Source organism: Chelonoidis abingdonii, chromosome 26 (assembly GCF_003597395.2).
Source record: "Chelonoidis abingdonii isolate Lonesome George chromosome 26, CheloAbing_2.0, whole genome shotgun sequence".
Lineage (NCBI taxonomy): Eukaryota > Metazoa > Chordata > Testudines > Testudinidae > Chelonoidis > Chelonoidis abingdonii.
Window position 1 is genome coordinate 7,141,604 of NC_133794.1, and position 27,943 is coordinate 7,169,546.

Genomic DNA, 27,943 nt, shown 5'->3' on the forward strand with positions numbered 1-27,943 from the left:
GCCATGCAAACACCTGTTTTCACTTTTGGGTGACATTGTAAATAAGAAGCTGGCAGCAGTATCTCCCGTAAATGTAAACAAACTTGTCTTAGCGACTGGCTGAACAAGAAGTAGGACTGAGTGGACTTCTAGGCTCTAAAGTTTCACATTGTTTGTTTTTGAGTGCTTTTATATGACAACAAAAAAATCTACATTTGTAAGTTGCACTTTCATGATAAAGAGACTGTACTACAGTACTTGTTTGAGTGAATTGAAAAATACTACTTATTTTCACACTGCAAATATTTGTAATAAAAATATAAAGTGAGCCCTGTATACTGTATTCTGTGTTGGAATTGAAATCAATATATTTGAAAATATAGACAAACATCCAAAATATTTAATAAATTTCAATTGGTATTCTATTTTTTAAGTGCAATTAAAACTGTGATTAATTGCAATTAATTTTTATTGTGATTAGTTTTTTTGAGTTAACTGCGATTGTCAGTCAATTAATCAATATAATTCATATTTACTAGATATTAAAAGCACTACATACCACATACTGACAACAGTGCCAGGTTCAGGGACAGCTCTCCAATATCATAGCTTTTATGACGTCGCATAGGATGTAATGACAGTGAGTTACATCTTAATGATATCACACTGCTTCTCCTGGTAACTTGTTTTCTGTGTTTTAGACACTAGTGCCTCAGTGGCTTCATCCTACAACCATAGTGGATTTGTCCCTCAGCCTGTTTCAATTTCCAGTCTGTTGCATATAATGCTGTTAATATATTTGGGTTATAATATATGTGTGTGTATATGTATACGAATTTCTTTTGAGTTCTGTAACAAAACAATTCACCAGAGTAAGCCATATTATATCAATGTTCATGCAATCACCATAAATAAAATACCAAATCCATCTGGGCCCAAGAAACTGCAAGCAAATCGTTTACCCTAACATTTAAACATACCTCACACACTAACTATGGGTGCAAAAATATGCTCAGATGCAACTGATAAATAATCTACAATTACTCCCAGAGTCCTGTTACTTTAATATGTGATACTCACTGCCCCTGCAATATTGTATGAACATTATACCCCATTTTCAAACAAACAAAAAGGAAATCTCCCACAGATTAGATTCTGAATGTAGTTATATCTGTGTAACTAAGAAGTAGTCACTAATTTAAATGGAATTACTCTTGATTTATGCCATTTTGATAACAGAATCTAGTCCTATGAGCTCTGCATAGTCATATATTTTGTGTTTGAGAATGAAAGGGAATCAGGGTAGCTCTGGGGGAATCTGATAAGGGGAACACCTCTACTCACCACAAATACACAGGCCACAAAATGTTTTAAGCTTTTTTGTTTCCTTAGCTGTAACTCTGTTCTGGATTATTTCAGTTACTTTTGGAAACGGTCCCATTGTTTGCTACGTGCATCACCAGTGCGGGGCACCCACCAGATCTGCATGATGCAGCTCTGCTTCGCACTACCTTGGCACCCTGCCAGGCTCATACATGAGCCTGTAGACCTGGGCCGAGACGGGGTCACTGCTGTCTGTGTCTCGAGCAAGCGCTGTGTCCAGCAGAAAAGCCTGACCCAAGACACCCAAAAATGCTACCTCAGCTCCGTCCTCCCTCCAGCCCCGCCCCCAGGTTCTCTATGCTCCTCCTTCCAGCCCCTCTCTATGCTCCTCCCTATATCCCCTCCCCTGGTTCTCTATGCTCCTCCTTCCAGTCCCTTAATCCCCAAAACGGCCACCGCAGCCCCACGGGGTCTCCTTCTGCATGCTGCTTCCGCCTGCAAGCACCGCACCCACAGCTCCCACTGCCCCGCCTTCCAGCCCCTCTATCTCCCCCAGCTCTCTATGCTCCTCCCCCCACCTCTTCTATCCCTTTCCCAGCTCTCTATGCCCCTCCTTCCAGCCCCTCTATCTCCCCCAGCTCTCTATGCCTTCTCCCCCCCAGCCCCTTCTATCCCTTTCCCAGCTCTCTAAATGCCCCTCCTTCCAGCCCCTACATCCCCCAGCTCTCTCTATGCTCCTCCCCCAGCTCTCTATCCCTTTCCATCTCTTATGCCTCGCCTTCACGCCCCTTATCTCCCCCTGCTCTCTATGGCTCCTCCCCTCCAGCTCATTCATCCTTTCCCAGCTCTCTCTATGCCTCGCCCTTCCAGCCCTCTATCTCCCCCACTCTCGATGCGCCTCCCTCCCCAGCCTTCTATCCCTTTCCAGCTCTCTGATGCCCCTCCTTCCAGCCCCTCTATTCTCCCCAGTTCTCTATGCTCGCCCCCCCAGCTCTTCTCCCTTTCCCACTCTCTTGCCCGCCCTCCAAGCCCTCTATCTCCCCAGCCTCTATATGCTCCTCCCCCAGCTCTTCTATTCCCTTTCACCAGGCTCTCTATGCCCCTCCTGTCCAGTCCTCTACTCCCCCAGCGGCCTCTGATGCTCCTCCCCCCAGCCCTTCTATCCCCTCTCCCAGCCTCTATGCTGCCTCTCTCCAGCCCCTCTATCTCTTCTCCCCCAGTCCTATGTTCCTCACCCCCACAGCCTTCGTACCCTTCCGCAGCTCTCTATGCCACTCCGTTCCAGCCCTCTTCTCCCCCAACGCTCCTTGCTCCTCCCTCCAGCTCTTCTATCCCTTCCAGTCCTCATGCTCCGTTCCAGCCCCTCATCTCCCCCATGCGCTCTTGTTCCTCCCCCCAGCTCTCTACCCCTTCCCAGCCCTGCTATGGCTCCTCCAGCCCCATTAGCTCTCCCCAGCGCTCGTATATGCCCTCCCCCAGCCTTCTATCCCTTCCCAGCTCTCTGATGCTCCTCCTTTCAGCCCTCGATCTCCCCAGTCGCTCTATGCTCCTCTTTAGCCCGCTCTATCTCCCCAGCTGCTCTATGTTCTTGCCCTGCAGCCCTTCTATCCCCTTCCCAGCTCTCTATGCTCCTTCCACCCTCTAGTCTCTAGCTCCTCCCCAGCGCTCCTATGCTCTCCCCAGCCCTTCTATCCCCTTCCCAGCTCTCTATGCTCCTTCCAGCCCCTCGATTCCCCCAGCTTATGCTCTCCCCCCAGCCCTTCTATCCCCTTCCCAGCTCTTATGCTCTTCCAGCCCTCTATCTCTAGCCCCCAGCGCTCTATGCTCCTCCCCCAGCCCTTCCTATCCTTTCCCACGCTTCTATGCTCCTCCTTCCAGCCCCTCTATCCTCCCCAGCGCTCTATGCTCCTTCAGCCTTCTCGACATCCTCCCTCCCCTTGTGCTCTTTCTCATCTGGTGTCCTCGGACGCCTGCTCGTGTTCCTCTCTATGATCGTCTAGCCCGTCTGTGCCGCCGCTCGGACGGTTTCCGGGAGGCGCCAGGCTAGGCGCGGTGGTAGAAGCCGCTAGGTCATGATCCAAGGTTACCGGGGAGAGGAATGGCGGAGCTTCGGGAAAGGTTCAGGTGAGCGTCTGTGTCCCCGATTGGATGGGGTGCAGGGAGATTGGGACAGGACAGGCGCTAGGGACAGAGGTTGTAGGGCTGACCGGGGGGAGCAGCAGGTAGGATGTCGGAGGGGCGGCACAGGCTGGGGACAGAGTTGTGGGCTGACGGGAGGGGCAGCGGGGTAGATGTCGGGGGGACAGGCACGGGTCAGGGAACGAAGGGAGGCTGACCGCGGGGGCGCGGGGGCGTAGATGTGGGCCGGGCAGGCACAGGGCTGGGACAAGAGGTTGTAGCTGACCGCGGGCAGCGGTAATGTCGGGGCAAGGCACAGGGCTGGGACAGAGGTCTTAGGGCTGACGGGGGGGCAGCGGTAGATCGGGGCAGCCAGGGCTGGGGACAGAGGTTGTAGGGCTGACCGGGGGGCAGCGGGTAGATGTCGGTGGCAGGACAGGCTGGGACAGAGGTGTAGGCTGACCGGGGGCAGCGGGTAGATTGTCGGGGGCAGGGACATGGGCTGAGGACAGAGTTGTAGGGCTGACCGGGGGCAGCGGGTAGATTCGGGGGGCAGGCACAGGGCTGGGACAGAGGTTGTAGGCGAACCGGGGGGGAGTGCAGCGGTAGATGTCGAGGGTGGCAGGCACAGGCTGGAGGACAGAGGTTGTAGGGCTGACCGGGGGGCAGCGGGTAATGTCGGGGGGCAGGCACAGGCTGGGACAGAGGTTGTAGGGCTGTCCGGGGGGGGCAGCGGGTAGATGTCGGTGGGGGCAAGGCACAGGGCGAGGACAGAGGTTGTTGTAGGGCTGACCGGGGGTGGGGGGGCAGCGGATGTAGATGTCGGGGGGCAGGCACCAGGGCTGGGGATCAGAGGTTCTGTAGGGCTGACCGGAAGGGGGCAGCGGGTAGTGTGGGGGCAGCACAGGGCTGGGGACAGAGTGTAGGCTGACGCGGGGGGGGCAGCGGGGTAGTTCGGGGGGCAGGCACAGGGCTGGGGACCAGAGTTGTAGGCTGACGGGGCGGGGGCAGCGGTAGAGTCGGGGGGCAGGCACAGGGCTGGGGACAGAGGTGTAGGGCTGACCGGGGGGGGGCAGCGGTAGATGTCGGGTGGGGGCAGACAGGCTGGGACAGAGATGTGTAGGGCTGACCGGGGGTGGGGGGCAGCGGTCAGATGATGGGGGCAGGCACAAGGGCTGGGAGACAGAGTTGTAAGGGCCTGACCGTGAGGGGGCGCGGGTGATTCGGGGGCAGGCACAGGGCTGGGACACGAGTTGCTAGGCTGACCGGGGGCAGCGGGTAGATGTCGGGGCTGGCAGCAGGGCCTGGGGACAGAGATTGTAGGGCTGACCGGGGGGGCAGCAGGGTAGTATGTCAGGGGTCTGGCAGGGGCAGGTTGGCTGAGCGTGGCAGTTAGTCGGCAGCACGGTGGGTTGTAGCGCTGACCGGAGGGGTGTGCGGGAGATGTCGGGGGCAGGCACAGGGCTGGGACAGAGGTTGTAGGGATGACGCGGGGGGCAGCGGGTAGATGTCGGGTTGGCACAAGGGCTGGGGACAAGAGTTGTAGCCGCGACCGGGGGGCAGCGGTAGGATGTCGGGGTCGGCACAGGGCGGGACAGAGGTGTAGGCTGACGGGGTGCAGCGGGTAGATTCGGGGGGAGGCACCAGGGCTGGGGACAGGTTGTAGGGCTTGACACTGGGGGGGGGCAGCGGGTAGCATGTCGGGGGCAAGCCAAACAGGCCTGGGGACAGAGGTTGTAGGGCTGACCGGGGGGGGGCGGCGGTAGATGTCGGGGGCAGGCACAGGGCTGGGACAGAGTTGTAAGGCTGACCTGGCGGGGCAGCGGGGTAGATGTCGGGGCAGGCACAGGCTGGGGAGCAGAGGTTGAGCTGACCGGGGGGGCAGCGGGTAGATGTCGGGGCAGGCACAGGGCGGGACAGAGTTTTGTGAGGCTGACCGGGGAGCAGCGGTAGATGTCGGGAGGCCAGGCACAAGGGCTGTGCGGACAGAGTTGTTAGGCTGACGGGGGGGCAGCGGTAGATGTCGGGGGGCAGCACAGGGTGTGGGACAGAGGTGTAGGGTGACCGGGGGAGGGCAGCCGGTGTACATGTCGCGGGGGCAGGCACAGGGCTGGGATCAGGGTTGTAGGGCTGACCGGTATGGGGGCAGCGTGTTACATGTCGGGGGGCAGGCACAGGGCTGGGGATAGAGGTTGTAGGGCTGACCGGGGAGCAGTGGGTAGATGTTGGGCGGCAGGCACCTGCTCAAGGTATAGGTTGTAGGGCTGATGCAGGGCAGCAGGTACAGGTCTGGGGGTAGAGGTTGTAGGGCTGACCTAGGGACAGTGGGTAAATGTCAGTGGGCTGGGTACTGTAGTTGATACAGTGCGGGGGGTAGAGATCAGGGAGTAGGTAGAGGTCAAGGAGTAGGGGCAGTTCCTGTAGGGCTGGCTCTGTGGGGCTGCACATGGTGTCCCTGGGTGGCCTCTGTGGGGCTGGAGGGGTTTGAGTTTGAGAGTTGGGGTTTGGCATGTTCCCTAGGGAATGGAGTATGGGGGTAGCTTCAGTAATCCAACTGTCATGATTCTAGGGAGGGGAGGAGAGGTGTGGGAGGGTCCTGACATAGTGTGGGGGGGTGCATGGATGGGGTTTGAGATTGTGAAGCAGTAGGGCTGGCATGATGTCTAGAGGTGTGTGAAGTGTGAGGCGTGCTGACATACCCCCTCGGGACGGGGGGGTATAACCTGAAGGGGGTGACACAGTGGTGAAGGTGGGTAGAGTTGAGAGGCATAGTTTCTGGATGTGAAGTCTGAGAGATCCCATGTGGTGTCTAGGGGAGGGTGGTAAGGTGCCTGAACGGTCTAGAGCAGTGACAGGTACCTGTGAGGAGAGGACCATACTAGGGATTAGCTCAGTGCCTATGATAGGCAAGAAGCATCCTGGAATGGTGTAAGCAGCCATGTGATGTCTGGATGATATTTCCCATTGGCAAAGGAGAGGATTTTTCTCACGTGTCCCTCTTACTCTGCCTCATGTAGATGCTGGAAAATTTCCCTTACTCCCCTCTGCGCCCCCCCCCCCCCCCCCCAGTTGGAACTAATGCACCTCCCTGCTTCTCACTGCACTGGGGGATGGAATGGGTGCTACAATGGGATTTTTTTTTTCCTATTCATGGTACTACAAAAGTTCCTAGTGCTTTTTCACTATAAGGAGGACACTTGTAACTCTGATACTGCTTTCTATTCAATAGATCGATCACTTGATGATTGCCTGTTTGGTTCATCCACTCTGAAGCACCTGGCATTGGCCACTGTCGGAAGATAGGATACTGGGCTAGATGGAGCATTGGTCTGACCCAGTATGGCCATTCTTACGTAAACCCTTGCCATCAATATATAGTGGAAATACATAAAATCTAAAAAAACACACACAAAAATCCTACCTCAAGCAGAGTTTTTACCGTGAGAAGGGAGAAGTGCAAGCGATTCCATGGAGTCTAATAGGGATTTTGCTGTGGCTATTGACTTCACATGAAAGGTGCTCAGTTACTGTGGAAGTGGGTGGCAATATAAAACTCTAAGATAGACATGTTTCTGAGGCTCCTTCATCATAAGATGCTAGGAACACCAATCCCATCTCAAATCCATTGACCAATAGTCATCCACTTTACCAAGTTTTAGACACATAGCAAATGTTTTGTTTGGTGAATGATTTTTGTCTTTTGGTAATTGAAATAAATATAATTAAATCCAGATTCTGTATCAAAAGGTTCTCATTTAGTTTGTAAAACTGCTATTCAAAGCTATTTTGGGTTGTAATAATTTTGGCCTGTGGCTAAATGTCAGTTGGGTTTTGGCATGTCAGCCATCTGGAAAGAACTTGTGAATCTAAACACTTGCATAGTCCAGAAATTTGTGAAGACTCATGTTCCCAGTTATCTTGCCACTTTCACTGTCAGTCACTAAGCTCATTTATAAATGAGAGTCCCGTGAACAATGTGATGGCTCTGTGCATCTGGTTTCTAGGATGTGTCCCTGGATTTTTGTTTGTGGTCAGTTAGGGGGTCTGAGTCGAGTCTGGCAGTGATCATATTTAAACTTCTCTCTCTTTCTAGAATGCACATGATTGGAGTTTGCACTGCTTCCCTGGGCTCACTTGGGCTTATGCGTTTTTTTGGTGTGTCCTGGTCATGGAGTCTGGCAGCCACACTAGGCATTTACATTGGCAGTGGAGGATGGAGGTTTCTCCGTATCATCTTAAAGACGGCTCTGAGGGATCTCTTGTAAGTGTTGCTTTGTGGGCCTTCATCTTATTCTGTAATGTGTTGGTTTTGTGTTTCCATGAAATAACCTTTCACTACTAACAATAAATCTGTATATATTTCAACTCTAACAACTTGCATTAGCAGCATAGCAGGGGAATTATGATCTAGAGTTGGAAATATACCTACGGAGACTATAATGTTCCTGGACCCTAGCTGAAACCTTTCCACCTTGTAATTCCTGAAATGTTTGGAAAGGTGCTTGGAGTAAGAACTTGGTTTTGTGTCATTAAGCTTGAACGTTTCAAGGTTTAATTTGCCATTAGAGTTTTTTCTGTTTATTGTTTGTTCTTTATGTGAGGGGAAGTGAATTATGGCTTGAAAGGCTTAGTTTATTTAGGAACACAGATAAGTTGAATGGCTCAGAATGAGGACTTGCATTAAGGAAATGTTCTGATTGTGAAATGTAACAAGAGGTTTGTAAAAACCTTTGTTAAAGTGCGTAGAAAGTGTTACAGAAGCAAAGTATCTTGTTCCTGCTAAAGTTTAAGGGACAGTCAGTCAAGATTAAGTGTATAGATTTTAAAAAATAATTTGTGATTCAGACATCAGTCTCTAGTCTCTCCCCTATGTCCTGGGGCAGCCAGAGACTCTGTAATTAGTGTCTCGAAGTGGGTATTCACCCACGAAAGCTCACGCTCCAAAACGTCTGTTAGTCTACAAGGTGCCACAGGATTCTCTGCTGCTTTCACTTAGTTCTGTTCCTCTTGGGCTTCTGTGAGGGAACTCCTTTGTTCGAAAGGATTTAGGGGTCTTGTGATCACCAGAGACTGCCTAGCTTTACTGTGGCTGTCACTGGACTTTGAAGGACTGTTTCCTCCTGATTGCATGGCAAGTGAGGAATAATGGCAAAAAATAAATAGAGAGAATAAAGCCCCTTCAGAATGTGAAAAGGGTAGCTAACAAGTGAAAAGGCTCTTCTGTTCTGTCTCTGGCACAGCTCAGTATAGGGTCACCATGAAAGGCCAACTCAGTCTCTCAAAATGTCTGCAGCTTGTTTTTAAAACAACCCCCTCCCCCATCCTATGGCTTTACTGACCAGGGTTCCTGCTGTTGACAGTCATGGGGATGTAAGGTTTTTACAGTGCTGGTAATTAATAACCTTTCAACTTTTTGGGGCTTCTTGCAAACTCCTGTTGCACTACTATTTCCTATTTGATGATAGAGAAAATACAGCCACCACCTTCCTCCCCTTTAGGAAAGTAGGGTCCAGGTGGGTATTCTTATTTGGGTGTAGATGCTATGGTAGTATGTTTTAGCATATTTATTTCTCTGCCTGTTGAGAAATTACAAATTGAGACAGACGGTGAGTGTCTTCAACAGAAACAGAACAATGTAAGTGTGAAGAATCTAGAGTTAAAATTTAGGAAACGAATTTTTGCCCCATAACCGATGTAATAGAAACTAGAGAAATCGGAAAAGACCACTCCTTTCCTTGTGAGACTATTCCAGGGTCTAGTAGATTTCACAGTCTGTGGATTTTCAGTTACTCGGCCTAAATTTTCCCTCTGTTCATTTTATCCATTAACTTCTAGTTATGCTCCCTCATAAATCCTAAACAATCTCTTCCCTCCCCACCTTTAGTATTTGCTTCCTCCAGTTATTTGTAGACTACTGTTTTATCCTCTCCCTTCCCCAGGGCCGGCTCTACTGTTTTTGTCACCCCAAGCAACGCCTAACTGCCGCTGCAGAAGGCCAGGGCAGTCCACGTGCCCTTAGGGCGCCTCGTGTGTTTCCATGACGGCTGAAGACAGAAGCTGCCACCGAATTGCCGCCGCCACCATGGAAACGTGCGTGCCCCCTAACGGCATATGGACTGCCCCCGCCGTCAGCGGCAGCAATTCGGCGCGCTGCTTGGGGGCAAAAACACAGGAACTGCCGCCCCTTGCAGTTTGCCACCCCAAGCACCTGCTTGGGATGCTGGTGCCTGGAACCTGCCCTGCCCTCCCCCACAGTCTTCATTTGGCAGCATCAAGAGACCATCTCTCATCACCATTCCTGGAACAGTTTAGGGGTTTGAATGGTAAGAAGATGCATATGAAGAGCAATACACTGGAGGTTTTTCTTTGACTAGAAACAACGTCCCCAATCACAATTGTATGGCTTTTCTACATGGGAAGTCTGCCTCTGTTCTGTTAAAGCTCAGAGTTAATGATACATGTCCAAGCTGTGGTTTTGTTTTTAAACTTTCTTTATGGAATTATGGAAATGCTTTTATGTTATAACATAATACTAGGACATTGCAAAGCATGTTCTGGCAGGCAAGTGTTGTTCTAAAATAAAATGTATTTGCAATTATTTCCTTTGTTGAGAAAGCAAGCAAGCTCCCCGTTTTCCAGTCCCCCTAAATGAAATCCTTAAAATAAGGATCTGTGATAAGGATCTGTGATATAGTCTCATCCATGTCTTCTGTCAACGTCTTTTTTTTTTTTTTTAATTTGGTTAAGGTATTCAAATTAAATTTGCTGTGGATTATGTGTGTGTGGGGTCTGTGTGTATGTAAGTGTCTAAAGAGGCTGGCTGTGATGCTCTCTGTGTCTCCAACATAACAGAAATATAGCCAGCAATCATTGTTCTGTGTGGGACAGCAGTGGTCCAGACTTCCAATTAGAGAACACTGCTTTAGCTGGCTCAGGCCAGTAGCCTATGAGTCAGACTCCTCTGTGGAATGTGTGTTTTTCTTTCTTTATGGAAGACTGGCCTTAGGATCCGGAAGCATCTCTGAGAGAAGCTTTAGAGTCCCATTATGAACTCAGGCTTTGTCTACATTAGCAGTTTTGTCAGCAAAACTTTTGTTGGTGAGGGGTATGAAAAAATACACTCCTGACTGACATAAGTTACACTGATTAAAGTGCTTGTGTGGACAGTGCTATGTCGGCAGCAGGCCACTCATTGTGGTTGGTTTAATTATACTGGCAGGAGAGCTCTCCCCTGCTGTCAAAAAGTGGTTGTGTGGCAGACCTTACAGCAGTGCAGCCTCAGTGTTTATCCTGACAAAATTCTCCCACTTTATTGGTGTCCAGCATAACAAAGAGAAATAGACAAATCAGACCTAAAAAGTCTTAGGGCGTGAGGCCAAATAAAACTGGTACATAAATATATAATATGTTCCCATCAGCTGTAACCAACAAAGATTTTTATTTTGTGCTGTTATGCATCCTCCTAATTTTGTAGGGATATTTCATGTCTGACTAGATTTTTGCCATCGCTAGATGAGGACTGAGAGGTCAGATATAGAGTGATCACTTTGTGAAAAGTGTTCACCTATAGATGATATGGTGTTTGTCTTCTATAATTTTTCATTCCAGAGTGTAGTGATTGTCTCATTTCACCCACATAGTTGTTATTGGGGCATTTCGTGCACTGACCTCTCAGTCCTCATCCTCAAAGGAAACTTGCACAACACCTACAGAAGAGGAGCCTGGGAACTGAAACTTTTACTCTGCTAGACACCAAAAATCCTGGACTCAATAGACACACAGGATTTATGATTTATTACAACAATCTATAATCCACTAACTCCCCCCACATGCTTCCCCCCACCCCTTCCCCTCTGTGACTGGAAAGTGTTAGCTGGCCACTTCACCTTTAAAGGACTCTTGAAGTGTGTTAACTTCGTATGCTAAACAAACTGTTCCACCTTGTGTTTAGCTGTGACACTCTGAGTATGTTTCCCAGACCTGAGGAGGAGCTGTGTAAGCTTGAAAGCTTGTCTCTCTCACCAAAGAAGTTGGTCCAATAAAAGATATTACTTCTCCCACCTTGTCTCTCTGATTAGAGTCTATTCACTTTCACTTTGAAGTTGCAGGGGGCAGCAAAGGCCCAGAAACTGTAGGAACATGGCAGTGCACTGGGTCACATATGTAAGTGCTGAACTATAAGGACTAGAAAAAAACTTTGCTTTATTTAACAATAAACCTTAGATTCTGCAGAAATTAATAGATTGGGGTTCCCAACTCTTCAGGACAGATTCCCCCCTACCGCCCCCCCGGCCCCCCCCAGTGACGAGTGAAATATTCAAGCTGCATACAACAGTGTAGAAGCATGAATCAAAATATATCAGACTGTATGTTAAACCATGTGAGGGGTGTTGTACTTTCTGTTGGAATTATGACTTTCCTCTCCTTGCTGCAGTGGCCTCTCGGTGCTGATACGAGTCAAGTATGAGTTGCGAAAGCATCAGCGAACCAAAAACACTATTCCAAAGATCTTCCACGATGTCGTCCACAGGCACCCTGACAAAGTGGCTCTGATATATGAGGCCAATGATGAGAAATGGACATTCTGGCAGCTGGATGAGTATTCCAATGCCGTAGCTAACTTCTTCTACCAGCAGGGGTTCCGTCTGGGTGATGTCATTGCAATCTTCATGGAGAGCCGTCCCGAGTTCGTGGGCCTCTGGCTTGGGATGGCAAAAGTTGGTATTGAGGCAGCTCTCATTAACTTCAATTTGCGTCTGGATTCTTTGGTTTACTGTGTGACAACCTCAGGGGCAAAGGCTGTGATTTTTGGAGGAGAGCTGGCTGCAGGTGAGACACCTGAGAGTTGGCACACATTAAGGACTAACTCCTGAAGTTCTTTCTTAGCCCTGATTGAGGCAAGCTCTCACTGAAGTTGGTAGTAGTTCTGAATAAGGACTTAGGGCATGTTTCCTAGGAAGGTTCCTCTCCTCCCTCATTTAGGTTTCACTGGGAACAGAATGGGAGAACTGAGTCACTGCTGACCAGTTACTAAAGGGGAAGAAGTCTGTAACATGATGGATAAGAGTAGTATAGGGTGACCAGATGTCCCATTTTTAAAGGGACTGTCTGGGTTTTTTTGGACTTTTTCTTATATAGGTGCCTATTATCCCCCACCCTCTGTCCTGTTTTTTCACAATTGCTATCTGGTCACCCTAATTGTGGGTAGCTACAAATATTCTGCTCTTATGTCAGTGTCTTCCTGGTATTGAATTGCCCAGAACTGAGTTCATTAGTTAGGTGCAGTCCCCTTGGAGTTGTAAAGAGGATTAGAAACTCTGCACGCCAGGAGTTCTGCATCTGTGCACAGAGAGAAAAGGAAGGTTATCTGTAATGTTAGGTGTATTCATTTCCTATCCTGTTGTGTTGTTATAATCTCTGGATTAACTTCACATTGTGTGTCCTCTACGCCAGTGATTCTCAAATGCAGCACCAAGGACTTCATATGCGGCCTCCATGGCTTTTGGGGGGCATGCAGCAAGAAACTTTTTAAAAAGAATACTTCGACATACTTCATAATAACTGTGTAACTTTTGTGGTATTAATATTTTATTTATGTGACACTTCCAAATAACCACATGATTAGAGTATCACTAGTATAATTTTAACTGTCAAAAACTGCAGCCATTGTGAATTTGCAGTAGCTGCACATGCAGTCACAGCAAAAATTCATTTGAGAACCAGTGCTCTACACAATGAGTTTAAGTGTATGGACTGGACACTGTTTTTTATATTGGACATGGTGCATTATATTGCTATTGAACTAAACTTTCTTCCACAGTTTATTAACATATCTAATTTGGGAATTCTGAATGTGTCTTTGAACCACTGGCTTTGAAATCCTTCTAGATTGCTGAGCTGTAGCTCATGCGACAAAAATGGACAAAAAAATAAATTTGCCTAAATTTGCTGTAAGGTCTCATGTTGGATCTAGGATACCAAGGTCATGATAATTTGAGCGTTACTGAAATATTGAGATACCTGTCCAAGTAAGTCTCTGGCTTTTCTGGTCTTGGTGTTGCAGATGTCTTATTAGATGCAAAGAAAGAATGTCAGTATTGGCAATGTTGTTGTTGTGGCCCAGAGTGTTGCGCTTGTTGTAACCGAGGTAGTTGTGTTTTGCAGCAATATCTGAAGTGAATGGGATGCTGGGCAAGAACATGGTGAAGTTCTGCTCTGGAGATTTTAACCCAGACTCTGTCCCTGTGGAGACTAAATACCTTGATCCTCTTCTGAGTACTGCATCAAAATCTCCTCCAGATCAGATTGCAGCCAAAGGTTTAGATGGTAAGTTTCTCAGTGAGCTTATTTTCCTGTGATAAATGTGTAAGTGTGAGACCTGGAACTTGAGGAGTCCTTCTTTTGGGACATGGTAATCACTGAATGGGCAACTAAGCAAGCAGTGAAGGAGAGAGTAATCCTAACCCAACTTTGAACCACCTTGTATAAAAGAGAAAAGTGAGGCTAAAAGTTGGCAAAAGGTAGCATTCTAACTGCTATATATTCTGGATGAATATCTGTCACTGGAGTTCATTGGTTTCCTAGGTTTAGAGCAGGGGTCAGCAACCTTTCAGAAGTGTTGTGCTGAGTCTTCATTTATTTGCTCTAATCTAAGGTTTTGCATGCCAGTACTACATTTTAATGTTTTTAGAAGGTCTCTTTCTATAAGTCTATAATATATAACCAAACTATTGTTGTATGTAAAGTAAATAAGGTTTTTAAAATGTTTAAGAAGCTTCCTTTAAAATTAAATTAAAATGCGGAGCCCCCCAGACCGGTGGCCAGGACCCGAGCAGTGTGAGTGCCACTGAAAATCAGCTCGTGTGCCGCAGGTTGCTTACCCCTGGTTTAGAGAATGGGTATGTCTTACTAACTGAGGGAAGGAGAGTGCTGTTGCTCATGACCCTCAACTCCAATCACTATTACTGGTACTAGATCCAGATGAAAGAGAGAGGACCGTGTGTGTATGGGTCTGAAAACCCAAGAGAAACCAGATGAGTAGCCTGCTCGTATTTAGGAAAGGTGAAGAAGGGTTTTCCTGTTTATAGCGATTCCCTCAATTTTCTCCTAATATGTAGGCTGTGTGGTTTGATTTCATTACTAATGACCTCACCCTTCTCTATTTTTTTATTTTACTTGTGGAGAAGAGGAGAAAAGAAAGGAAGGGAACTGGCTAGATAGTAGTGTTTCACGTTTAATAGAATCAGAAATAGGCTATATTACACCTGTGAGATGAGTAACACTTGGTGAGTGCATCCTCCCATTTTAGTAACTGTTACTGTAGGACAGTGATTCCCAAACTGGGGTTCGTGAAATGTTACGGGGGGGGTTCTCTGGAAAAAAAATCCCTAGTGGCGGACAGAGCTGTCCCTAGGGATCCTGGGCAGCATGTCGCCAGCAGCCTGGACTTCCAAGAGCTAAGCAGATCAAAGCAAGCATATCTCTTGCACTGAGGAGATTTAAACTTCAAGACTCCTTATAAGAAATGGAAAGGGAGGTGGGTATGTTTTGCTGTTTTTAGAATTAAATACTCAGCTAGTATTGTTTTTTAAATTATTATGAAGAACAAGTTTAAGCTTTGTTGTAACATGCATTGTTTGCCTGAACTGCTCAAGAGCTGAATACTTGTGTAGGAGGAACTCTTTGAGTTGGCTTTTTAAATACCTTCATGCTGTTTCACATCTGATACTCCTTGATGAAACAGAGGAGCCTTGTCTTATAATAGGCTTATTCAAAGTGATTACAAGCTATGAAAGTGAGATCTTGGAAGAGTATTGCCATTTTAATAATGTAATAAAAATACTGTAATGATTAACAAGTGATAATAAATAAGTATGTAATAAGCATGTCATAAAAACAAATTTTATATTTCCAAGATCACTGCTTTTATAATTTATACTCAGGTAAAGGAGAAGATCCCTGGAAATATTCATTTTTAGGAGTGGGTTCATGAGACTTAACATTTTAGTGAAAGAGGTTCACAGGTTGTTAAAGTTTGGGAACCACTGCTTTAGGATCAATGACTCCTGCTGCATGGAGAAACTTGATGCTTTGTAATGCAAGCTTGCTGGATTCTTTACAAAATCTCAAAAATCTTGCTCTGTGCTCTTCTCTTCCTCCTCACAATGTAGCTTGCCTTAGACACCCCGATCCTTGTTTGAAGTGACCTTTCCTCTAGATTCATCTCCTCAGTAAAAAGAACAGGAGTACTTGTGGCACCTTAGAGACTAACAAATTTATTTGAGCATAAGCTTTCGTGGGCTAAACCCACTGCATCGGATACATATAGAAACTGCATGCATCCGATGAAGTGAGTTTTAGGCCGTAAAAGCTTATGCTCAAATAAATTTGTTAGTCTCTGAGGTGCCACAAGTACTCCTGTTGTTTTTGTGGATACAGACTAACACGGCTGCTACTCTGAAATCTCGCCCATAGTATCTGAGTCAGGCAGCTGGCCTAATTCCAAGGCTATTTGGAGAAGGGAGGAGAAAAGTGCATGCCCTTAGAGCCCTGCATTCTTGATTAAAAGATTAGAATTGGGGCTGCTTTTCACCCTCTGTTTTTATGGGTGAAGTTTACTGGTTTCTGTTTGCGAGGGCTGTAATGTGGCTTCTGTGCTAACCATATCAGTTTACCCTCTCCTGTGCCAGCACTAGATCAAAGCAGTCACTTGTGATCAGCAGATCACTGAGAGGAGGAAAGCTAAAACCTAGTCCTGCACAGCTGAAGAGAATCTGTCATATGCCTGGCTCGTGTTTTTGTTCTCCAGATCGGCTCTTCTATATCTACACATCTGGCACAACAGGAATGCCAAAGGCTGCCATTGTGGTGCACAGCAGGTGAGGAGCTGAAGAGAAGCTGCTCTTCATTCAGTGATACTCAGGCTATGGCTACAGTTGCCCTCCGAGAAAGCAGCAGGGAAAGCACTGCCGTGTGTTCACACTGTCAGCTGCAAGCGCAGTGGCGTGGCCACATTAACAGCTCTTGCAGCGGCACAGAGAGCAGTGCATTGTGGTAGCTATCCCAGTGTGCAAGTGGCTGCAGCATGCTTTTCAAATGGGGGGGATGGGGTGGAGTGTGTATTGCGGGGGAGCGAGTGTGTGTTTTGAGGGGCAGAGTGTGTGTCAGCATGCTGTCTTGTAAGTTCAAACAGCGGCAGGGGGAAATCCCGACATCAGCCGCCATCCTCTGTCTCACACACACACCCACCCACCTCTACCTCTACCTCTGCAGTAGGAGCATTCCACGATAATGGTTTGCTGTGTGTCTCGGAGCAGATAAACATGCTGGCTGTCAGAAACAGAGCTTTGAAAGGGGATATACGCATGCCTGCAGCTGAGTTCAAAACAATGACCAGAGTGGCCATTTGACTTCAAGGGATTATGGGACGTTTCTGGAGGCCAGTCACAGTGCAGTAATGCAATATGTCGTCCACACTGACACCCTGGCATTTCAGCCAGGGCACAGCAAGCTCTATGCCTCTCGTGGAGGTGCATCACCAGGGATGTTCCAGCCACGGAGTCCAGGCGCTCTACGTGGCTTGCCAGTGTGGACACTTCAGGAATTAGGGCACCCACGGTTGATTTAATGTGCTCTAACTTGCAAGTGTAGCCAAGTGCTGTGTTCATTTCCATTCCTTAACATCCCTTGTGTTCTTGCAGGTACTACCGCATAGCTGCCTTTGGGTACTATGCCTACAGAATGTGCCCTGAGGATATCCTCTACAACTGCCTGCCACTGTATCACTCAGCAGGTATACTTCCTCCTCAGGAAGCAAAGGTTCACAGTATTGCTGCCTATCCTAGTGCTCAGTGCTTCTGGTGCTGTTGAGGACCTTCAAGTACTGTTGTAAATGAATTTATCCAGAGTGATTGAAGCCAGAGCCAGCACTGATATCCTGCCCTGCTTTGTCTTCCAGGTAACATCATGGGAGTCGGCCAGTGTCTAATCCATGGCCTCACTGTGGTGATCAGGAAGAAGTTCTCAGCCAGTCACTTTTGGGATGATTGTACAAAATACAAATGCACAGTAAGCAGTGTCTTGAATTCTACCATGTCTCTGCAGCCTGGAGTATATGGGAGCAAATTAATTTGGGCAGTGGGATTATTTCTAGCTTCAGCAGGGAATCTTCAGGTATCAGCTCTGACTTTTCCCTGCAATCCACCTCAAGCATTCAACTGCAGACCCTCTTACTTCTCCAGCTAGCATTTCACCTCAGCTCCACCCCCACCCCCGAGACTTTAGACTGTAAGCCCTTCATTGCCAAATCTGTGTTGCTTCCAGGTCCTGATGACTACAGGCGACAAAGACAAGAAGTGGAACCTGGGTTTCCCACCTGATAATATAGAGCATGCTTACTAACCCGCTGGACTAACATCAATCAGTCTAACATCTTTAGCCAGTCCATTCCTAAATGAGCAAAAGAGGAATATCAGGAAATATAGTGCATAGAGATGAAGTAAATTCTGCCCCTGAACTTCATGATTTCAATTATCTTAACTTGCCACTGGAGTTTTATCTATAGTCCTGTTAAAATACAACATAGAAAAATGAATTATCAGATTCATAACCTCCATATAGCTATAAAACATGAACACACCAGTAGTCCCTTCCCAGCCCTAACACTCTGACTTTTGCAATAATGCAATTAATAATACACATGTGTAGTAACTTCAAACATTCTTTGGAGCTAAACGGAGAATGGGTTGCTGGCACATGAAGAGGAGTCATCTGAAATCTCTCAGGTCTTGGAAGGTTTCTTACTTGACAGAAAGCCTGTTCCAGATGTCTATTTTGGCTTCTGTGTGGAAGCTTGAGAGAAGATAAATCCTGGCTTTAAACATGACTGTCTCTCTTTTAATAGCAGGCAGATCTGCTACAGGAGGATCTTCTGCTTGATATGTAGCATGACAGGCACAATACGGGAAGGACTGGACTGATCTCAAGTCTTCTTTCTCCTTCCCCTGTTGGCATTGCTGTTATGTATCTCAGAGGCTGGTATTGAAAGTTCTATGTATATTGCCTATGGATCCAGATGCTTGTTCTGAACCACTTTTAACTGCATTCTGACCCAAAAAAGCAGCATTCACATGAGCCCCTGCCCTTAAAAAGACCTTATAATTAGGAGCAGCTCATTTTTGGACAGGCATGAGCTTTGCTGGGGTTCAGGATAACAACTGTAGGGGAGAAGCAGAACAAGCTCCTCCAGGGGTGAGGAGAAAGGGGCTTATCTGAGATCCTCTGATGCAAACTATGGTTAGAGGAAGCAGAACAGGACTTTCTGGGTTGAGGCCAGCCAGGAGTGCTAAGCAGCAGCTGCAAGAAGGGGAGGTATGTGCAGGGTCTTTGGATGCCAGTATTGTCAGCACACTGCACTTTATTTGAACTCTGGGTATTATTTCCCCTCTGCTGATTGGTGGTTGGTCCAACCTTCATTCCCCACCCTTCTTGGCAATCCCTTTACTGCCAGCCTTGCCACTTCCCCACCCTCTGTGCTCTTCTCCATCCTTACCTCCCTACCACACATTATCCTGCTTCCTTCCATTTCTGTATGACCTTAGTCATATTAACTCCTTTCCTTGCTCCACACCATGACCCATAATAAATATTCAGGAAATGGCACTAGCACTGTGCCCCCATCACCTTAGTCACTTTGCTTGCATGCAGTATCCCTCTCCTCACTCCTTGTCTTCTTCTGTCTTTAGAGTGGAAGCCCTTGGGGGCACGGACTGTTATTTTATATTTGTGCAGTACCCAGCAGAAGGATACCCAATTGTGATTAAGGCTTCTGGGCATTACAGCAATAAATTTAATAATGGAGGTGCTGAGATAGTGGCATTATTTATGGGATTACCTATGTTTCAGCTGTTCCCAGGGCATCATAAAGGTCTCCTGGAGACTGATCTATACTTGTTTGCTTCCTCAGATTATTCAGTATATTGGGGAGATCTGTAGGTATCTTCTGAACCAGCCAGTACGGGAGGCAGAAGCACAACATCATGTGCGACTTGCGGTGGGAAATGGATTGAGACCCACAATATGGGAAGACTTTACAAGGCGCTTCAGAATTAAACAGATTGGGGAGTTCTATGGAGCCACAGAGTGTAATTGCAGCATTGCTAACTTGGATGGAAAGGTACGCAGTGAATGGCTACATTGCAAAGGGAGAAATGTATAGTAAGAGGGATGCAGTACAGAGGGAGATGTACCTTCTGCCTGTTTTCTTGGCTGCTCTGCGCCAGTGTCTTTTGGGATCCTATCACTGGGCTGCAAGGAGCTAAATCTGTGATAGTTTTTGTCTGCGCCACTTTTACAGGACAAATTCTCATCTTGGTGGTGGTGGGGGATGATTTCCTTTTTTAATAGGGAATGATTAGAAAATTCCCACCCACACCTTTTTTAGGAGAAGGTAGACAGCCAGATATAACAAGGAACAGGCAACTCAGAGGCTAAATGATTCTTTTTAGCACTTAACTTCCTCATGTGTCTTGGGCCGTCTCTTGAAAGGTTGGAGCCTGTGGTTTCAACAGCCGGATTTTGCCCAATGTTTATCCCATTCGCTTGGTGAAGGTAAATGAAGACACCATGGAGCTGATCCGCGACTCCAGTGGGCTCTGCATCCCCTGCTGCCCAGGTAAGTGTTACTGTGTACACCATGTTCTCAAAGCTTTAACTGTTCTATAGGAATACCAAATGGGCATTAGCTGGTTCAAGGAACGAGTGATGGGATATGGAGCCTTTCACTTCCAGGTCTCTGCTTCAAAAGTAGCCCAGCTCAACAAAATATATCATACAGCAATATAGTAACCCGCATTAAGTAAGTCTGTGTTGCAAAAACTGCCAGCACAATGGCCAATCTTGTTAGCAGTTGTGATCTCATGGGGTCTTGTCCTGTTTTTTCTAGGGGAGCCAGGCCTTCTTGTGGGTAGAATAAACCAGCAGGACCCCTTGCGCAGGTTTGATGGCTATGTCAATGAGAGTGCCACCAATAAGAAGATAGCATGCAATGTGTTCCAAAAAGGAGATCGGGCATACCTTTCAGGTACTGTCAGAACAAGTGCTGGCTTCATCAGTGTTCGACACAGATATGTTTCAGTCACTGGACAGGGGAAATGACTCTTAGAGCTTCCGGGGTTTAATCAGCTCTTTGTAGAGGCTGACAAGAAATCTTATCTTAGGGTTTTGTTCTGCTGCCATCTGCGTAGTATTCTAGATTCAATATAGAATGTATGAACTACAAACAGAAAACCCAGAGAGATGGATTCTCTCTATCCCACCCCTTATTGCTTTAGGTTTTCTCTCTCGTTTCTTTCCCTCATCCTGTTACAGCTGCATATCCTGTAGGCACTGGGGAAATGGCCACGGATTTAGGTCCACACCCTTGGGAGGTAGGTAGGAATAGTCTTCTCTTTAACTGCATGTGCTGGACCTAGATGGCATATTCAAGGGCTGAAAGGCAGGGCCTAGCGCCGCTTAATCAAGTACTGAGATTGATTGTGGCTTCTCTCCCCTGCAGGAGACGTGTTAGTGATGGATGAACTTGGTTACATGTACTTCAAAGATCGTAGTGGGGACACATTTCGGTGGCGAGGGGAAAATGTCTCCACCACAGAAGTAGAGGGAATCCTGAGTCACATCCTCAGTCAAACGGATGTTGCAGTGTATGGAGTAGAGGTACCAGGTAACTAGAGACCAAGAACTCCCAAAATTCAGTGGGGAGGCAAGTCAAGCAGATATACAAATTTGTATCTTATTCCCTGGGACAATTTGAAATTGACCATCTTTGCTGGAGTAGGGTGCCCCAAAATGGGGGAAGATAGGCAGGGCAACAGAGTGGTGTGATTTGACCAGCACTCATCGTGAGCAGTGAAATGAAGGCCCCAGGGATAATTCACTAATCAGTACTTGTAACTTATGCTGCTGTTGGTGAGATCCGTACACATGGGGAAAGGTGTGATCATTAGTGGTTGCTTCTTAGTTGGATTCAATCTGTCTGGGTGCCCGGAGAGCTCTGATCTCCAGATAATCCGGCTCAGTGTTGGAGTATTTAGTGCATGCTTTCCACCTTGGTTTATAATGACTTATTCTTAAAAAGAAAGGCCTTGTTTAAGGATGAGAAATAGGAAGGAGGAGACTCATGTGTTAAATGTCTCTGCCTATTTATAGTTTGTGCTCAGCAGAAATTCTTGGTGAAAGTAATCTTCAGGATTCCATGGAGACTCCTGTTTGATTCCATACAGGAACATGCATCTTGGTATAATCTCCAGGGGAGTGGGGATGGGGGTTGGAGGGATGCTTGTCACTGGGCTCACTTTGGGAGCTGCCACTCCAATGCTGAGAGACTTGTCTGCTGTACCTCCCAATAGCTGGGGTCAGTCATGAAGCCTGGGTGTCTCGTATGAGGAACTGATACAGAACAGAATGATCCTTTATAAAACATAAATAAATGGCTCTGAAATTCTCTGGGCACAAATAAAGGGTCTGGAGAAAGCTACACTGAGCAAGAGGAAAAGTCCCTTTATGAAAAGGGAAACTGTTTCAAGCAAGTGTCTGGTTGGAAAGTTCCCATTAAATGGCTGTTCAGTCTCCTTGGTTTTATCGCAAACTGAGTCTGGGTGGAAGAGGAAGCTTAACAAGATGGAGTTGGATTAGCTTTCTGAGATAAGGACATTGTGACCTTACCTTTGACTGAGGAGGGCTGGAAGTGATTTCCTTTCAAGTCCATCAGAATTGCGAGGAGTTCCCTACCATAATAGTTAAAGCATAGTACCTCTTCCATGCTGCCCTCACTTGCAACTGAGGGAAAGAAGGGTAAGGTTCAGGTGGGTATCTGTATTTACACCTGTACCAAGTGTCTAAAGTCCAATCCAGCACCATTCTCTCTGTCCGGTACACTCTGTGAGTTTTGCTGTTTTATTTCAGGTATTGAAGGGAAAGCTGGAATGGCAGCAATAGCAGATCCAAAAGTGAAACTGAGTCCTAATGCTTTGTATCAGGAGCTACAGAAGGTGCTGCCTCCCTATGCGCGGCCCATCTTTCTTCGGCTCCTGCCTCAAGTTGACACCACAGGTACTGATGGGTCACTTGCAAGTTCTTTTCTTGTTAGCAATGCATGTGTCAGTAACTTTCAGACCCCAGAGCTCAGCTCAAACTTGGAAAGTGTCAAAGTTGCCACTTGCTTAATTGTGCTGTGTAGCAATAAGAAACCTGCACTTAGTCAGATGGTTTTATTTGGAGTTAATTGGCTGCTGCTATTTGTCTGTCTGTCTTTTTCTTTCATGGGTTACTTGTGATTCTGCTGGATTTTGCACGAGTGAAATAATGTCTGTAGTTGAATTTTATACAGCAGAATAGCTGGACCAAGGCCATTAACTGAAGAGACCTTTGCAGAGGAAAAGATTTTTGTGCTTTCTAACACTTGTTCTGAGTTCAGTGCTGTGGTATAGGCCAGCTCTATATATGGGTCAGTGGGAGCCTTTGCCAGCAGTAGAGCGCTTGGGAATATAAATGTAGCTATCTATTAAACAATCTAAAGGGTCCTTGTTATCTGCTGAAGGAATTTCAACACACACTGGGGCTCTCGCAACCCCCTCACTCAGTGATACTCAGACTGCGGCTCGTGAGCTGCAAGTGGCTCTTTAAGCTCTTTGCAGCACACTAAAACACACTGTGATTTTAATTATTAGCCGGTCAGGATGCTTTTATTATGTTATTAACCAACTAAGTTATCAACTTAAGTTATTAACTTATTTTCTGTGAGAATAACATATATACACACATATATACCCGGGGTGGCCAAACTTATTGACACTCCGAGCCGCATGCGATTAATCTTCAGAAGTTCGAGAGCTGGGCTTCAGCCCCATAGGGTGCACCTGCCAAGGTTTGGGGCTTCAGCCCTGCACCTGCTGAAACGCTAAGCCCTGGCAGGTGCCTCCTATGGGGACGAAGCCCTGAGACTCCTCTCCCCGCAGGGCAAAAGCCCCGAGACTCCCCTCCTCCTCCAACCTAGTCTGGTAAGTGGAGAATGGAGTGAGGGTGTGGAGAACTCTATGAGCCTCACTTTAACTGTAAAAGAATTGCATGAGCCTCCCAAGCCATGGTTTGGCCACCTCGCTAGATACACTAAATATTTCCACTGTCATACTGTTTAAATATGACTAGTACTATAGTAAATGGAAAAAATGAATTCACATGACTGTGGCTCTTTTGGGTAATATTGATTGCTAATTTGGCTCCTGAACTACTGAGGTCTAATTGCCCTACCACTCCATCTTGCACGGAATATTTAATATCTGATCATTTGCCCTCATTTATGCTGGAGATTTTGCAGACATTCATGCTTTCTCATATGATGAATAACTGCCTGGTCAGTTGATTAAACAGCTTTAGAGGTGGCTGTTGTCTCTTTTCCAGGAGGATTTTTCTTTTAGTCTTCTGAAGAAGTGGAAACAAGAAATTACATAGCTCACACATAGTAAATATCAACTAACTGTAGATGGCAGAAATGACAGACCAGTATGACACAAAATCTATAACTCAGATTGTGAAATAGTTACAAACCTGAATAAGAGCCTTTATTAATTATTAGACAGAAGCTACATTAACTTTCAAACTGAAAATTAAATGGCAGAAATTTCACCACTGTGCAGCAACTACCAGATGCATCAAAAGGCTTATCTTCCTGGTGCATCTCAGCCTTATTCTAAGGGATGTGCTGTCAGTCGTTGCAGCCAGGAAGATATTGGTTAGATTTTCAACATGATGGCTAAAGACTGACCTTGTAATTAAAGCATCAGGGTTCCCACCTCCACTCTTTCCACATACTATAATCTCTAAAGCAGCAAATAGGTTTCACTGAATTCCTCAAAACTTTGCCAGTTATATTCAGTGCTATAGACAGCACTTACAGGAATCCAAATATTACATTTTTACAACACCTGCAATATATTGCACATTGCATCATGAAGTCTTTTTACAAACATGAATAGTGCCTCACAGTGTCCCTGTAATGAAGGTTTGGGCTATAGCAGTGGTTCCCAAACTTTTTTGTCTGTGTGCCCCTCCCCTTACCAAGTTGTCGTCCCCACCCCAGGTTGGGAGCTAGGCCTCAGCCAGGAGTAGGGCCAGTGCTGCAGCTGGGACCTCTGCTGGAGACCTGCAGCCGGGGGCCCACAGCTGGGAGCCAGGGCCAGATCTGCCGCTGGGGCCAGAGTGGAGCTGGGGGCAGAGCGGAGTTGGGTGGCGCTCCCTTCCCACCCACTGTTGGGGCTGGCCCAGGCTCCATCATGCCACCCCCCCGCCAAACATTCCTCAGTGTCCCCCTCAGAGGTGCATGCCCCACAGTTTGGTGACCACTGGCTTAGGTCAAGAACACATTGCACAATTGAAATTGCACAGATCCTGTACTGTCAGAGGTTGGTGGAGAAAGGAGAAACAAAACCTATGGTGTTTGTAGCACATACACCATGAATGGATTGTGATTTCTTTTGTACTGATCCCAAGGGATCTAGGGCCTGATCCTGTCTCATACCAGCCAGTGGAGTTATTTTTGACGTATGGTGGTGAGAAGTATCTGGCTTCTAGGTTTAACACCAATAACAAGTAGTGCGTTGGTTCACATTTATCTTCCTAACTAAGTTTCCATGGGTTTCCAGCTCTGAAAATTTTCACTTTAGTGTTTTCTTTCTCTTTTCCAAGGCACATTCAAAATCCAGAAAACCCGTTTACAGAGAGAAGGATTTGACCCTCATCAAACATCAGACCGGTTATATTTTCTCGATCTTCAGTTGGGAAAATATGTTCCATTGGATGAATGCCTCTTTGAGAGGATCCATGCCAGAAAGGTTGCTCTGTGATCTGGTCTGGGATGTGTGTCTTGCAGGAAACGCTGCTGACTAGCTTAAGAAGGGACCCTGCCTGTGAGAGTGAGGGATTCCTGCTAGATAAATAGTGCAAGGTCCTCGTGCAATGCATCGGCAACCATGACAAATTCATTGGGGTGTAGGACGTTGTCCTCACATGTGTTAAGCACATGAATTTGTTAGCTGTTCCTATCCTGGGCATAGACATGCCATTTCTTTACTGTTCTGTGTCTAGAAATTTTTTTTTCTTTGTAACCACTACAAACTGAGGGACTCTGTGCAACATGGGAGGTGTTTATGGTCTGAATTATTTATTGTAACTGAACAGAAATGCTATGCCCTGAGCAGGTTTCCTTCTGCTTTCTCTTTCAACTTTATGTTGCTATCTATAGACCTTTAGTTAGTAGCATGTTTGCTTCAGGTAGAGCATTTGATTGTCCCACCTCACATTTCTTTTTCTTAACTACACATCTAATATTCGCTGTAGTGGGAAGTCTTGCTCTGAAGTGTCTATCATTCATTTACCTAAGGTATTCTGTTTGTGCAATGGGGCCTAGCACAATGGGGTCCTGGTCCATGACTGGGGCTCTAGGCATTATGATAATAAATAATAATAGGATTGGGAATTAATCAGATTGTTGACCACTGGAGTGCAGTCTCTATGAATCTTCACAAACTGTGGTCTGCAGAATAAACAGGTTGATAATTCACTGAAGGAAGTCAATTGGGTGTAAATGGCTAAAAAGCATAATTGGGGCACAGGGCCACTGCCTAGGGACATTGTTCACTGGCATAATGTATTTAAACTTGTTACTGGCCTACGTGACAAAGAGGTAAATAGCTGGACTTGACAGAGGAGTCACATGGGAATGTTATACCTTTTCATGCTAATGTGAGGTCTTAGGAAATGTTAATTTTAATGCTGCTGTGTATTTTCTTTAATTTTATTTTTATATTTACTGGTGGTTTTTATCTTTAAATTGTGCTGCCGTCTGCTGGAAATTAGTGGCCATTGTTGAACACCAAGGAAGGCCACATATGACAAGACAAATCGGAACATAATAATTTTAATGTCTACTCCAACCTCCATTAGAATTTTATCTTCTGTGTTAATGTGGGCAAATCCATTAACAGACACTTCCAGATGTATTTGTTTTCCTGGTGCTTTTGCCACAATTAGAACTAAATGTAACTCTTAAAATTGGAGAATTAAAGGGTTTGACCTTCACAGATGTGTGTGCATGCTGTATTTCCACCTGTCCTAACAATGGATTATTTTCTCATTTTAATTGTGTAGTCTTGAGCAGCTGGTCATTCTCTTGTTTTGGAGGCATTTGAATTTACCATCTCCGGTAATGGCAGCTACTGCTGGTGTATCCAGCCATGTGATGCCGTAAGGAACTTTCAGTGGAGTAGTACTTTTTATGCAATTTATACTGGAAGGACCATATTCTAGTTCCAGTTCCAATTACAGCGCTTCGATGACACGACATGGAGCATAAGAAAAAAAATCATTCTGCTCTTTCTCTGGTGGAGTTAATACTTCATCTAAAATATTTTTATAAAGTTTTGCGGATGCTTTTGAAACATTGTTTTAATATTTAATGTACTGAAGAAACTGGACCTTATCAATGGTTTAAATACTGATTTTTTTTTTTAATCTGGAATGTGCCTTTTATCAGGACAGACACCGAAGAAAGTCATTCATGGTAAGAATGAACCTAGTTAACTGGAACTATAATATACTCAAAAACAAAATGAGGGAGTCTGCAGCTTGGGAACTGAACTCACCAGCCACCGGCTATCACTTTAAATATACTAAAGTTTCTTGTAGTTTAAAGGATGTCATGTACTGACTAATTAAACTTTTAAAACAAAATTGTTTTCAAATTGATCACTATATTGTCTATTATTTGTTTTTACCAAACTCAGAAATAAAAACAAACACATTAAAACAAACTTAGAATCAGTGTAACTTTCATTTATTTCCATTTAGTACCACTTATGCTAGATAAGATAGATGAAAAGCAGTTGTTGTAAGCATGAGAAAGTAGCCCACACAGTGGGAAAAAGTACAAAGAAAGAATAACAAAGGGGGTATAAATACTAGTGCCCCGCCTGTGTGTGGGTGTGCAGGATCTGAGATTATTTCTCCCTTGCACCTTATTTGAGCTCAAATAAACTTGTGTTTGCTTCTCCACCCTGGTGCGTTTATTGGCGCGGTGCACACCGGGCGACAGACACCCCCGCTGTTGCCCCCTCAGGCACTTTGTGCTGGCAATAATCCACAATGACCCCGACATTTTTTTCAGAGTCCCTGCTTCCCAGGGTAGAGCTCCTATCCTGTAAGTATGACCAAAATTCTTTGTTCCTAGATATATACTAGATGTGTGTATCCTGGCATGGGAGGGGCAGGGAAAGCTGCTCAATAAACTCCAGAAAGGTCACTATCTCTGTGCAAAAGCTCTGGCCCCACTGTTGATCATCCCAGGCCTTCATGATGATGTGATCTCACCACTCTGCTCTTGTGGCCCCTCTCCAGAAAGGCCTATCTACTTAGAAGGCATCAGTGGCTATCCACTATCTATGTACTAGAAAATCCAATCCATTAAATTAACTAC

General features: G+C 46.2%; 1 protein-coding gene across 3 annotated transcripts; it reads left to right on the forward strand.

The window, feature by feature from the left end:
• The first annotated feature begins 7,487 nt into the window (after positions 1-7,487).
• SLC27A1 (solute carrier family 27 member 1) lies at positions 7,488-27,285 on the forward strand. Of its 3 annotated transcripts, none has more exons than XM_032790069.2 (12): positions 7,488-7,681; positions 11,855-12,249; positions 13,585-13,746; positions 16,229-16,298; positions 17,121-17,212; positions 17,378-17,487; positions 19,385-19,594; positions 19,966-20,092; positions 20,363-20,500; positions 20,975-21,139; positions 22,381-22,527; positions 25,159-27,285. In XM_032790069.2, the coding sequence occupies exons 1-12, from the start codon at positions 7,515-7,517 to the stop codon at positions 25,314-25,316; spliced, it is 1,941 nt and encodes a 646-aa protein (XP_032645960.1). In that variant the 5' UTR covers positions 7,488-7,514; the 3' UTR covers positions 25,317-27,285. The 3 variants fall into 3 exon arrangements, with proteins under 3 accessions (XP_032645960.1, XP_032645961.2, XP_032645962.2); XM_032790070.2 differs by having other exon boundaries at positions 26,620-27,285; XM_032790071.2 differs by lacking the exons at positions 22,381-22,527; positions 25,159-27,285 and having other exon boundaries at positions 20,788-21,060.
• Positions 27,286-27,943: the final 658 nt, after the last annotated feature.